This window comes from Canis lupus, chromosome 11 (genome assembly GCF_003254725.2).
Source record: "Canis lupus dingo isolate Sandy chromosome 11, ASM325472v2, whole genome shotgun sequence".
Lineage (NCBI taxonomy): Eukaryota > Metazoa > Chordata > Mammalia > Carnivora > Canidae > Canis > Canis lupus.
The window spans coordinates 54,198,769-54,211,419 of NC_064253.1; the positions used below are offsets into that span (position 1 = coordinate 54,198,769).

Below are 12,651 nucleotides of genomic sequence, written 5' to 3' on the forward strand. Positions count from 1 at the left end.
CTCCCTCTTTAGATTTTCCTATATTGTGAGCTTGCAAATGAATGGAACATATACCATGTGGTCTTCTTTCATTTTGCATAATGTTTTCAATGTTCGTCCATTTCATTGCAGGTGTCAGAATGTCATTCCTTTTTTATGGCTGATTCTTTTTCTGTTGTGTGCATGTACTGCAATTTTTTTATCCATTCATTGGTAGACATCTGGCTGCTTTGCCCTTTGGCTACTGTGAATAACGTTGCCACAAACATTCACACACACGTTTTGTGTGGACATACGTCTCGGCTGTATGACTAGGAGTGGGATTACTGGGGCATGTGGTAACTCTGTATTTGACCGTTTGAAGAAAACTTTCCACAGGTATTTGTTAAGAGCCTACTGTATGCCTAGCATGTGCTGGGCTCTAATGACCCTGATAAACACAGCCTCTTGGAGAAAAGGGACATGAATACAGGCAGATAGACTACATTGTGCCATTCACATTTATTCTAACAACATTAAAGAAGCTGTGAAAACATACCCTGTGCCTACCTTTGCTCATTTCTCCATGTTCCTCCACATCTTTGTCTATAGCCGTGTATGTTGTATACAGTTGTAAGTCCTAATTGTTCCTGCCTCTAAGGCCTGCTGTCTTGGTTGAGGGGCAGCACGGGTAGAAGAGGGAGAGGATTAGGGGACAGCCAGACCTAGGGTCAAGACCCAGCACTGCTGTCTCCCTGCCTTATGACCTCGACCCAGTCACCTCACCTCAGTTTCCTTGCCTGTACACTGGAGATTAAGACAGCACTCACATGCAGGGCTTTTCTGAGGATTAAGCTGGCTGCAGAGACCTGTCACATCCAGGGAAGATCATCCATGGTGGCTGTCACTGTAGAGCGACTGGAATTCAAAGTACTGCAGCATTTTGTTTCTCTAGCTCAGAATTTCCCCACGTGAACTCTGGGATCCCATCCTCTATGACCTTCCTCAAAAGAAAGCTTCTGTAGGAAGTCAGTGGGAGTCCAGTATCCTGACCAACTCTCCCAATGAAAACATTTAAAAGTATTGGATATAACATTTTTGTGATAAAGTCTTTTAAATGTATTGATGAACTACCCATAAAGCAAGAAATATAACAAGGCCCTCAGATTGAGTGAAAATAGAAACTCCAGGAGAGAAATTGTACAGTAACACATTGCCTGAAGGCCTTTGCTGACTCCCAGGTGAATTTGAGCTTTGTTTCTATGGCCTCCAGGGCCTTGGGAACAGGAGACAAAGCCCCAGACCACCCAAGATGGAAAGTCTGGAAGGACAAAAGCCACAGAAAACTGCCCCACACCCCTCACAGGGCAACTGCTGCAGAGTAGGGTGAATGAGACAGAAACCAAGTCTCCCTTTCCACTCCCACACCACTGCCACCACCAGTGACCAGAAGGAATTGTTTAATTGTTTTTTTTTTCAAGATTTTATTTGTTTATTCATAAGAGACACACAGAGAGAGGCAGAGACACAGGCAGAGGGAGAAGCAGGATCCCTGAGGGGATCCTGATGTGGGACTCCATCCCAGGACCCTGGGATCATGCCCTGAGCCAAAGGCAGATGCTCAACCACTGAGCCACCCAAGTGCCCCAAAAGAAATGGTCTTATTAAAAACTCAGCTACCAGGTAAAGCAGAAGGAAAACTCCAACAAGAATCCATAACTGTAAAGCAGCCTCTGTGCCTGAGTTCGACTTTGTTTTTGTGGATCATCCAAAAGACTTCTAGCTGATAATTTAGCTTAAAATGATTTTTTAGTTAGTTGTCCCCAGATGCTTATCGGGTAGAGACACTACAAACCCTCTCTAGAAAAAAAAAAAAAAAAACTCGCCTTCAATTCAGACCTCTAAGGATTCTCACAAATCAAATGCCCAGAATAAGAGCTCCCAGTAAAACACACGCATGCACGCACACACACACACACACACACACACACGTAAAGGGCCCCTTGAGCATGAGGCAGAAGAATGAGATCAGTAGAGACTTCGGATTGAATATATCAGACACAGAATATAAAATCATGTCTTTATTCGAATTAATTAGAAAAGGATACTGGAAGCACAAGTAAGAAGGGACTAAGTAGATAGGAAAGAAAACCACATAGAACTTCTATATTGGAAGAATAAATAGTTGAGATTTTTAAATTATGAATGGCTTTACTATCAAAGAAAATATCCAAAATTCAACAGAGAAAAAGAAAGAGATGACAATCTGGGTGAGACGTAAAGGGATATTGATGAAAAGGTAGGTCTAACATAGAGCTGCCTAGGGGTCTGGAGGGACAGAAGGGGCCTAGAGTTGAGGCAGTCTTTGAAGGACAACTCCTCAAGACTTGCTGCACTTTTCTTCAACTGTAGAGTGTTGAAGAAAAGTCCTTTGAATTTGCTTAATCCAGTGTTTTCTGTGCTGCTCTGACCACATGACCCCTTCTGATGAGATAGCTATTGCCATGTTGTAAATCAAGTCTTTCTCTTTGGGTCACTGCTTTGGGATTTTGTGGGAGTGATTCCTTCAGAACCTTGGTTTTGCTCTGTCCCTTCCCCTGGTCCCCCACCTCCAATTACTATAGAATTGCGGGCCCAGATGAGGAGATTTGAGGAGCTGCTGCCCCAAGTGTGCTGGCTGGTAATGGAGAACTTCAAGGAACACCACTGGAAAAGATTCTGCGACTCTGCCAATGAGATCCGAAGACAGTTCTGGGATTATCAGGAGAAGCTGGAAAAAAGGAAGGTGGGAGCCCCAGGACCAATCATTCCTCTCTGGGACCAAGAGCCCTGGGAGCTCAGAAATGGAGGTGGGGCATAGGCAGAACTGGCTTGGCTGGGGTTGTTGAATGGGGGGCTGATGGGCACGGAACATTGGAGAAATGCCTTCTTCATAGAAGGTGTTCAATAAACTTCTTTTTAGATTTACTGGGTGGGTCTGCTGTTTCTTTGGGAGTGTGATCATTGACATGAACAACAATGGTCTTACTGGTCCTTGGTGGCATGGGACATGGATGCCATTGATTTTATTGGACTAAGGACCTGGTTGTACTAAAGCAACTGCTCAGTTCTCCCAGTCCCTAGCCCTCAGTGTCAGCTCCAGCCATGGCCCTATCTTACCTTCTCTGCCTCTTCTCTGCTCATCCATGGCCCTTCATACACCCAGGTCAGGGCACACATCATTCTGGCCATGGCCATGATTATTAGCAGAGGACATGGGCCAATGACATTTTGGTCCTGACCTAAAGACCAAGTCAAAGTCCCCACTAATTTATGGATTGTTTGAAGGATGAAAATGCCCACAAGCTCCATCAAAATCTCGGACATCCTGCACATTTCCAAGAAATGGAGTCTCTGTGTCAAGTGGAAGAGAAAAGGCAGGACGATTTAGACACTGTGATTATGACAACCAGGGAGAAGCTTGAGGTCAGTGGTGCCATCAACTCCCAGGTCTGGGTGCTGAGGGCTGTACTACCCCCAGGGAGATTCCCCTGGCTGACAGTCCAGCAACAGCGCTGAGCATGGCCCCTAGCTGGCACCCTGGTGGAAGCGGGGGCATGAAAGCCCACAGGTCTTAGAGGGTTGGCTGCTTACTATTGGCTGGCTTAGTGAGAATCTTTGATTTCTTAATTAATTAACTACAAAATTACTAATGGGAATCTTTTTTTTTTTTTTTTGAGATCCATGTCTATTTATTACTCTTCAGTGAATTGTTTGTGTGTGGCCATTGTTGAATCATTTCCTATCTTCAAGCCCAGTCAGCTCTTGGGAGAGGCCTCTTGGCTGAGGACCAGATGCCACGTACCTTGGACATAGCTGACACACGGCTTTGGTCTTGTCTCACCTGCTGGCTCCCCAAGTCCTCCCTCAGCCTGCCGTGAGAGGCAAGCTCCTCTCCCTGCAACACCAGAATCCCCATGTTTCACTCAGGAATTCACCAGGAAATATGGCCGATTTTTCATAGCCAGCTTAGCCACCTTTGCTGAGAAGTTCTTGCTGCAGTTGGATGAAGTGGTCACCATCGATGATGTCCGGGTTGCAAGTAAGTGGTACCACCGGCCTTGTGCCTGGGGCCCAGGGGGTTGGTGAATGGAGGGTGATGGGCTGGGGGCATTTGCTTTTCCCCAATTCCACCAGAATGAAAACAGATTCTCCACTGAGAGGACTGATGAATTTTTGTTTCATTAAAAGTAAGTTTTTGTTTTTTTTAAATTAAAAAAGCAAACACCTCTCCCTCCAAAAAAAAAAAAAAAAAGAAGAAGAAGAAGAAGAAAACACTCAACGGGTCAAAGATTATATGTAAAAAAATAAAACCCTAATAGTAAATATTTTCATAATCTTGGGGTAGGGATAGCTTTCCTAAGTACGATATGAGAGCCAGAAGTCATTAAGGAAATGGCAGGCACTCCTCTGTGGCCAAAATAAAAACAAAGAAAAATGTTGAAAAATTGAAAAACACACCACAAGCTGAACAGATATTCTTAATAAGCCATAGGTCAGAAAAAGACCTAACATCCCTGTGGCATAGGTTAAATTTGTAAAAAGAGCCAAAGGCCAAACATGTGCAGTTCAGAAGAGAAGCAATTCGTACAGCCAGTAAGTATAAAGGATGCTTGACCTTGACGGTGAGGATGAATCATGAGAACAAAGACATCTATTAAGATATCATTTTCACCCACAGCCTGGCAAGGTTTTCAAATTTAGTGACAACCAGCCCTGGTGATGATGTCAGAAAGCCCAAGCACCACAGAGACCCTTGGAGAAGCACATGTCAGTATCGCTGTGTCAGAGAAGCCTCTGTCAGTACCTGTCACAACTGGGAGCGTGTATACCTTTGACCTAGCAGTTATAACCCCAGGAATTTATGCGACAGAAATACTTACATAATTTTTCAAGCATACCTTTTCAAGTATATTCACCACAGCACTGTTTGAGATTGCAGAGAATTGGAAATGACACTAACATCCATGTATAGAGGATTGGGTCAGTAAATTATGGTAAAAATACCATAATTTACTGTATGAGTATGAGTACGTATGATGCAGCTGTCAAAGTGGGTGCAGTGGGTCTCCACATGCCAATGTGGAAAGTTGGGGGGGATACTGTTATGGGAAAAACAAGTTGATAATTGGTATTTACCTATGATAGCATTTTTTTAAAAAATTGCATATGTGATATAAACATGTGCACTCACATATATATAAATGAATCTGTGTGAGACACAGACAGAGACAGAGAGACATAGAGAGTGAGAGAGACAGAGCCTGAGGGATGGGTACAGGACTGCTGACAGTGATCAGCTCTGGTGGGTGGAACCGTGAGAGACTCCCAGAATTGTTTGTTTCCCCCCCTGTTAGGTGATGTTTAAATTTTTCATCATGTCTGCATTACTTTTACAACTATATAAAGATTTGAATCATATATTAAATGTTATCCATTTATCACTTAGTAATTAAAATATTTTTATTTTTAAAAGTTTTTTATTACAAGGACAATAAGAATTTTTTTATAGTAAAACTAAAAATATCAGTTTCAAAGGAGGTGAAGAGCACAGTCCTTCTACCCACGACTAAGTGCCCTTAACATTTGTTGTCCATCCTTCCAGTCCTTTCCTTTGGGGCACAGGCCAGAGTGTGTCTGCCTGTGTGTGTGTGTTGGGGGGTGTTACTGGGTGTGTGCTCTCTTATAACTTAATTCACCCTCAGGTGACGTTGGCCAAGCCAGTCAGTCACCTCCTTGAGCGATTTCTCTTGCTGTGTGTTGTAATTTATTAGTTATTCCCCTGCTGTCAAACGTTGGGCCATTTCCTGTTTTTCACTCCATCCTTGTGCTGAAGGGAACATCTGTATCCTTAGATCTCTATTCTGGGGCAATAGGTTCCTAGAAGTGGACTTTTTTGGGTCAAAATGCATACGCATTTTGAGGTATCGAGCATTTTCTGGAGGTCTTTTGTTGAGGAAGCAGCACCTGCCAAGGCACTAGTGATGAGGCCCAAGAGGGAAGGCACTCTTGATACCTTGGAAGGAACCATAGAGCTGGGGGGCCCCCCTGGAGCAGCTCCAGAGAAGCCTCTCTTGCTGTAAGTCAGGCTTCCCAGCCGAGCAGCATGGCCCTGCCCTCCACGGCAGGCAGATCAGGGCTGCTGCTGTCTGCTGGCTTGCACACCACTGGCGCAGCCCCCTTGGGAAAACACAACAAAGGACAGTCAGCGAGCCAGACATCAGAAGGACAACGAGTATATGTTTGCACCAGGGGTAGTTCTTAGTTCAGAACCCATTTGAGATAGTATAAACCAAAGAATCTTATCTGGAGGCTCATGGAAGCTGCACGAAGGTCAGAGCATCGTGCTCTGCGCTTTGGAGCGCAGAAGAGCACTGAAACCGTACCCCCCCATCCATCAGCCAGACCCTCTGCCTGCTGCCACTGACCACCCCCCTGCCTCCACCCCAGGCCCACAGATTAGGTGCTTTCAGCTTCTCTGTGGGGCCAGGCTCTGCATCCCACTGGAGACTCCAAATGGGGAAGAGAGGAACAAACAAGCCCTCGTCCCTCCAGACGTAAGGTCAGGGGGAAATCCCCTTGATCTCAGCCTGTGCGTGAGGCCATGTTCATAACCTGTCTTTTGCCTGCTAGAGATGGAGTCCCCCAAACAGAAGACATCAATCCTCATACGGAGGAAACTCGCTAGGCTTTCCCTGAAGGAAGAAAGTGAGAAGCCCCTGATTGAACGGGGGAGCAGGTAAGAGCCAAGAGTATTGAGGAATACCACCCACGGCTGTGTTTGCTGGAGCACATTGCAGTGGACTGGTTAGGGGCACCTGGAAGCCTTAGAAAGGCACTATGTTCTAAGCCTCAGTTTCCTTACCTGTGAAATGGGCACGTCAGCCTACCTTCCATTGTATTATTATAAGGAGAAAGTTTAAGGAGATGTCTTTAGAGTGCCCCTGGCACATAGTAAGAGCTCAGCAGCTATTAGTTCCCTTTATAAGAACCCACAAAGGGGCCTGCAAAGAAAGGGAGGCCCCTCCCAATGTGGGGCACACTCTCGAGTCGCTCACAGCACTGTGAGTCACCGTGCGTGAGCTGCCACAGTGCTGCACAGTTTGTTGCCTGTGCCCCAAGAATGTGGCTCTAGAAGTCAGGCAGTGATTTGCCCAGCACAGTAGGAAAAATAGGCCAGGAAAAATGGGACTGCCACCCGGCTGGCCCCCTCCTGAGGAGACAGGCCTGGAAAAGGGAGACAGCCAGAGCTGTGGCAGGCCTCCCCTCCCCCTCCACGCAGAACCCAGACCCTCTACATGCACTGGACTTAAACAGTGTGAAAGTACGAGAAAGAACTTAAAGAAGCTTAACGTTAAGTGCTCAATAGGGTTTTCCTTTTAATGAAGATGTTTCAAACATGATCTTTAAAAAAAAAAAAAAAGATATGCTAAACATTCCCACCAGGATTGGAGGGTACACTGTGAACCATGAGGATGACAAGCTCATCAGGCTTTTACATACATGTTTATTTGTAGGAAGTGGCCAGGAATCAAACCCACCGATGTCACCATCCAATATAAGATTCTCCTCCGGAAAACATCATCCATCACCACCACCAAAACAACCCTGGGCCACCTGGCAGCTGTGGAAGCCCGAGATGCCGTCTACCTGGTGAGCTGACAGACAGAGCAGGGGCGTGCATGTCCCAGGGAGCACAGGGTGGCTCAGCATGGCTGCCTTGGGAAGAAAGGAGCGTCCTATCACAGGGTGCCCTGATGTCTGGCCCATGGAGCAGATGACCCTTGGCAGGGTGCCCCAGGGCACAGTGCCAATGCTCAAGACAGTTAATGTTCTCAGACCCAAGGATGGGGTCTGTGGGTAATGTCCAGTCTCAGTGAGAGTGTGGGTCTGATGGCTTGGGCCCCAGTGCTGAGGGAACCCTGCCAAGGAACACCATACCCAGATTGGGGGGTAAAGGAGGACCTTCTGGAGGAGCAGTTGATCAGAGTGAGGGGGCACAGTAGGAAGAGGCACAGTGGCCATGGGAGCAGTGGGTGGGAGTGGGTGGAAGAGGCGGCAGTTACTAAGCACCTGCTGTAGCTTCTTTCCTCAACATGAGGTATCTTGTTGACTCGTGTATCACAAGTATCCCACGAGGGAGGTAGATGTGTCCTCATTATTGGTGAGGACACTGAGGCTTACAGGAGTGTGTCCCCTCATGCCACTCTGAAGTAGCAAAGGCAGGATTTGAATCCAGTGCCTATTAGACGCTCAGGGGGCCTGCCTGAAGAGGAGGCTCTGCCCAGATGCCACCTGTGGGACCTTTGGTTCTGGTGCCCAGAGAGGAACATTGTCCTGCCTGCAGACAAGATAGGCTGGTCCCTGTACTCGGAGAGCCCAGGCCCTGCCCTGGCCACCACACCAAGCCCAGGGGAGAGTGGACAACTCTGGTGAGTTCAGTGAGGGTTCAAGATGTAGAGGGATCAGCCTTACAAGGGGAGCTGAGACCCTTGAGCTCCAAGGAGGCCGCAGTGCAGGATGGCAGTTAGGAACGAGTGCAATCCAAAGTCAGGGAAGTGGATCCTAGTTCCCGCTTAGACTCTTTCTAGCTGGGTGGCCCCAGGCAAGGTTTTGAGCCTCAGTTTCCCCATCTCTAAAATGAAGAAAACAACTGGACCTGCCTGATTGGTGGTTGGCAGATTACATGTGAGATGATTTGAGGAACTCTTGCCAGTGCCTGGAGTAGATTAAAAGCTACTTGCCAGCGGCTTACAGCATTCCTTTAAGGCACAGAGTCCAGAATTCCCTTCTCATCTGGCCTCCTCCTGCTCCTTTGCTCCCAGAAATATTTAGCACTATTTGAAGAGGAGCTGAAGAAGATCCAGGATGACAACATGTCGCAGGTGAAGGTGGCTCAGTGCTGGAAGGACAGCTGGAAGCGTTCCGTGCATACCATCCAGAGCCTGTACTTGTGACACCCTCAACCCTCCCCATGTAAAGGCTTATTTTTTATAGATTCCTTCTGTTCATCCATTCATCTATCCATCCATCCATCCATCCATCCATCCATCCATCCATCCATCCCTGCTCTATACCCAGCACTGTGCTTCATCAGTGACCAGGACATGGTGTGGTCCCTGCCCATGTGGAGATCATTTCCAATGAGGAGGACAGAGGCAGAAGGGGAGTTCCACATGATTAGCAGGGATGGTGGGTCACAGGAGTGGGCCACTTAAAATAGAGACCAGTACGTCAGAGGACATAATTCCAATAGGCATGCTTGGCACTTCCATCTTGGAAAACAAAATAATTAAAATGTATGGGCACGAATATATTTTGTGTTTAATAGTATAAAATAATTACAGCCATGCAACCAACAAAGAATTAATCCAGTCTTGATTGGGTATCTGTCTGGCAATTTGCCTGACCAAATTATAATATTTTGAGGAAAATCTTCTAGGCGTGGGCCCCTTAAATCTTGTGAGACTCATATCTTTCTCTCTGGAAGTCTCCATTGTGCTATCTTCCTTGTTGATTCTATCTTCCTGGATTAGGTGGCCTAACCATGCCAAGTTTCATTGGTCAGGAGCTTTCCGTGGCACTTGGATGGGCTGTGTACATTCCTTTCTTGCCTTCAACTCCTGTTTCTTTTACCTGGTTTGTGTTTTGACTTTGTATTAGTTTGGATTTTCCCATGCTTTACCTCTGTTAATGACTTGATGAGGTAGGCTTTTGCCCCCATTTTGCAGGTGTAGAGACTCAAGTCCAGAAGGCTGAGTCAACCTGCTCAAAGGCACACAGCCAGTATAGAACCCCAGCATAATTTTTGTTTCCCCCAAAGTGGACAAGGACTTGAGGACAACTCATTTGTTTTGGAAATTATCCCAAGAAGCATGAGTGAGACCATGGTGAAGGGGAACCTGGAAGGAGCCCTGGCCTTGCTTCTGGCCCCTGACACTCCCCACCCCCACCAGGCATGTCCCGTCCTCATCATTGTCCCTCGCTCTGCATCACCTGTCCTCTGACCTGTCACTGACCTGGCTCTCCTGATGCCACTGTCCATACTAGGAGCTGTGGGTTCATTGTAGTTCCAGAGGTGGACTGCAAGACCCCAGTTCTGTCTTCTCAAAGCTACCCTTGGGACCTTAGGGATTCACCTATTGAGCAGGTATCTGGAAAACGGATGCCACTGCCCCATGACAGAGCTGCCTCCAACCTATTTCTACTCTCCTGCTCATAAGTTCTCCTGTGTCTGTTCTTTCTTGACCATGCCTCCATGTCCCCCACCTGAGAAGTCAGTATGAGTGAGGGTGCCTGTGCATGTATGAGGGAGTGGAGAGGAACATGATCCTATATGGAGAGAGTATAGACAGGGGTCCCCCTAGGATTGGTGGGGCTCTCACCATCAAGTAAATCCCTTAGGGAGGTATTGAGCCCTGGGCTAAAACTCTTCCTTTTCCTTTAGACTCTGCTTACCTCTTGGGCCCCAGACCAGTCCCTGACTCACTCTGGGCCTCAGTTTCCCAATTGTGCAAGAAGAGACTGGATATAGAACCACATAAGCAAATGTTCAGTGAGGTCAGGCTCCATCAAAACAGGCTGGGATGTCAGGGTGGAATGGCGTGGGTGCAGAAAGGAACATAGTGCATGGCAGCCAGGCACACACAAATGGGCTCTAGGGAAGAGCCAAGAAGATACATACACGTGAGTTGACATGTACACATGTGCATTGCACTAGGGGCTCCACACATGAGGTTGGTCTCCTTCAGCCAGCTCTGTGCACCCCACAGCTGCTGAGGCCTGGGTCACATGTTCACCACTGGACCCAGGGAGGGGTGTCAGTCTCATGTAACTAGGACAGAGGGTGCGGAAGGGCAGCTCCCCAAAGAAATACTGATGAACTGTTCCCAGAAGAAGAGGACATGATTATCAGCCAGGCAAAAGCACCCAGTCTCAGAACTATGCAAGCTGCCTCCATATCTGTCTCTGCCACTATGCACAAGGGGCTGTCCCCAGAGAAGGGACCCATTTTGTCCAAGATAACACAGCAATTCCATGGCAAAGCTCATAGTTTGGTTAGGCTTAGATTTGCCTATATGTAGTAAAAAAACAAAAAGAACAAAAAACCCACAAAAAACCCCAAAACAATGTGGCATAAACAAGAGAGAGATTTATCTCCTTCTCATATAAAAGAACAATCTGTTGTGGGACAATGCCAGGGACCCCCACCCCAGGCAATTGGACAATAGCACCAGTTTATTTGTGACTTACAATAACCAGAGAAAAGCACTTATGTCCAGGAAGATGGTCTGTCCCCTGTAACCCGCCCTTTTCTGTATTCGTAAAACTTTTTCACATCGCCTGCAGAGCAGGACATTTGCTCATAAAACAAAACCAAAACCAAACCAAAGCCCCCAAGCCTCCAAAAAACTCTAGAAGCAGGCAGTCCTTACTGATCCTGGACTGCTCGTCAGGAAGACCCCAGGTCCATCGGTCTTTCTCCAGCATCTGAGCATGTGGTTTCCACCATCAAGTCTGCCCCGGTCCAGGGGGGCTGCTGGAACTCCAGCCTGGACCAGCCACCAGGTCTGCACTTGAGACAGCAGGCAGGAGGGAAGGAGGAGGGCAAAAGAGGCCCTCCCAGCTGTGTCTGTGCCACCTGGCCGGCCTCCCTGAAGTCCCACACCACACCCTGATCACATGTCATTGGCCTGCACTTTGTCTTGAGCTGCCCCAGAGATTAGGAACTTTAGTCTTTCCGTTTGTTGAATTGCCACCCAAATTAAAACTGTTGGTTTTCAAGCAAAGGGGGAATGAAAATTGTGGAACTCCATGATAAAGAGGAGAAGAGAAGGTGCATGGGGCATCCACAGCATCTCATTCACAGAGCAGAGTCTCAGTTCTAAACTGTAGTGCGTGAGTGGGACCTCTACTTTGGGCTTCCAGCAGAATGATGGGAACCACAGTGCTGGCTTTTCTCTGCTTGTCCCTTATCAGAAGATCTGAGAAAAACCTTTTCTCTTTCATAAATGGGGTGGGTAGAGGTGGGGTTGCAAAGTCTTTTAAGCAAGCAACATGTTCCTAAAAAGCTGAGCCAAAATTATATCTCTGTAAATCAAAGAATAGAATCTGTTGACCCCATGGTGTATGACCCTCTCAGTGCCTATATTCATATACTAGTTAAAATAATAACACACAAAATAAAACTAACAGTTTTATTAAACAGTTTATGGTGAAGTTTATGATTTATTGTTGATTAAAAATTAGTAGAAGAAAAATATATTTGAAAAACATTTTGATACGCATAATTTGACCTCAGAAAAATGACTTGGTAAAAATAATAATCCCTAAAATTTACAATAGAAGAATCCATAGTCAGTAAATTAGAATTTGGGCCAAAAACCAATTAACATAAAAAAAATGGATCCTGATATAAGTAGTTGCAGTGAATTAATAATTAAAGTAGATAAGCTACAATTGACTTTCTGTACTGTTTTTTCTTAAAATGTCTCACTTTTTAACACTTAAAAGTTAGACTTTATATTTTAGAGCAGTTTTAGATTTACAGACAAATTGAGCAAGCAGCACCAAATTCCCATATATCTCACCCCACCTACCCCGACAGTTTACTCTATTTTTAACATCTTGTAATAGTGTGGTTCATTTGCTAAA

General features: G+C 46.3%; 1 protein-coding gene across 3 annotated transcripts in view; it reads left to right on the forward strand.

Annotated features, from left to right (window-relative positions):
* Positions 1-12,204, forward strand: part of CCDC180 (coiled-coil domain containing 180) — a 67,297-nt gene extending 55,093 nt beyond the window's left edge. For 2 of the 3 annotated variants that reach the window (XM_049116291.1, XM_049116292.1), the window contains 6 exons: positions 2,583-2,743; positions 3,286-3,423; positions 3,928-4,039; positions 6,631-6,736; positions 7,515-7,650; positions 8,823-12,204. In XM_049116291.1, coding sequence (XP_048972248.1) covers positions 2,583-2,743; positions 3,286-3,423; positions 3,928-4,039; positions 6,631-6,736; positions 7,515-7,650; positions 8,823-8,954 — 785 coding nt within the window. In that variant the 3' untranslated portion in view covers positions 8,955-12,204. Of the gene's footprint in view, positions 1-2,582; positions 2,744-3,285; positions 3,424-3,677; positions 4,040-6,630; positions 6,737-7,514; positions 7,651-8,822 lie in introns of those variants that run through there. The other variant, XM_049116293.1, reaches the window with a different exon arrangement.
* Positions 12,205-12,651: the final 447 nt, after the last annotated feature.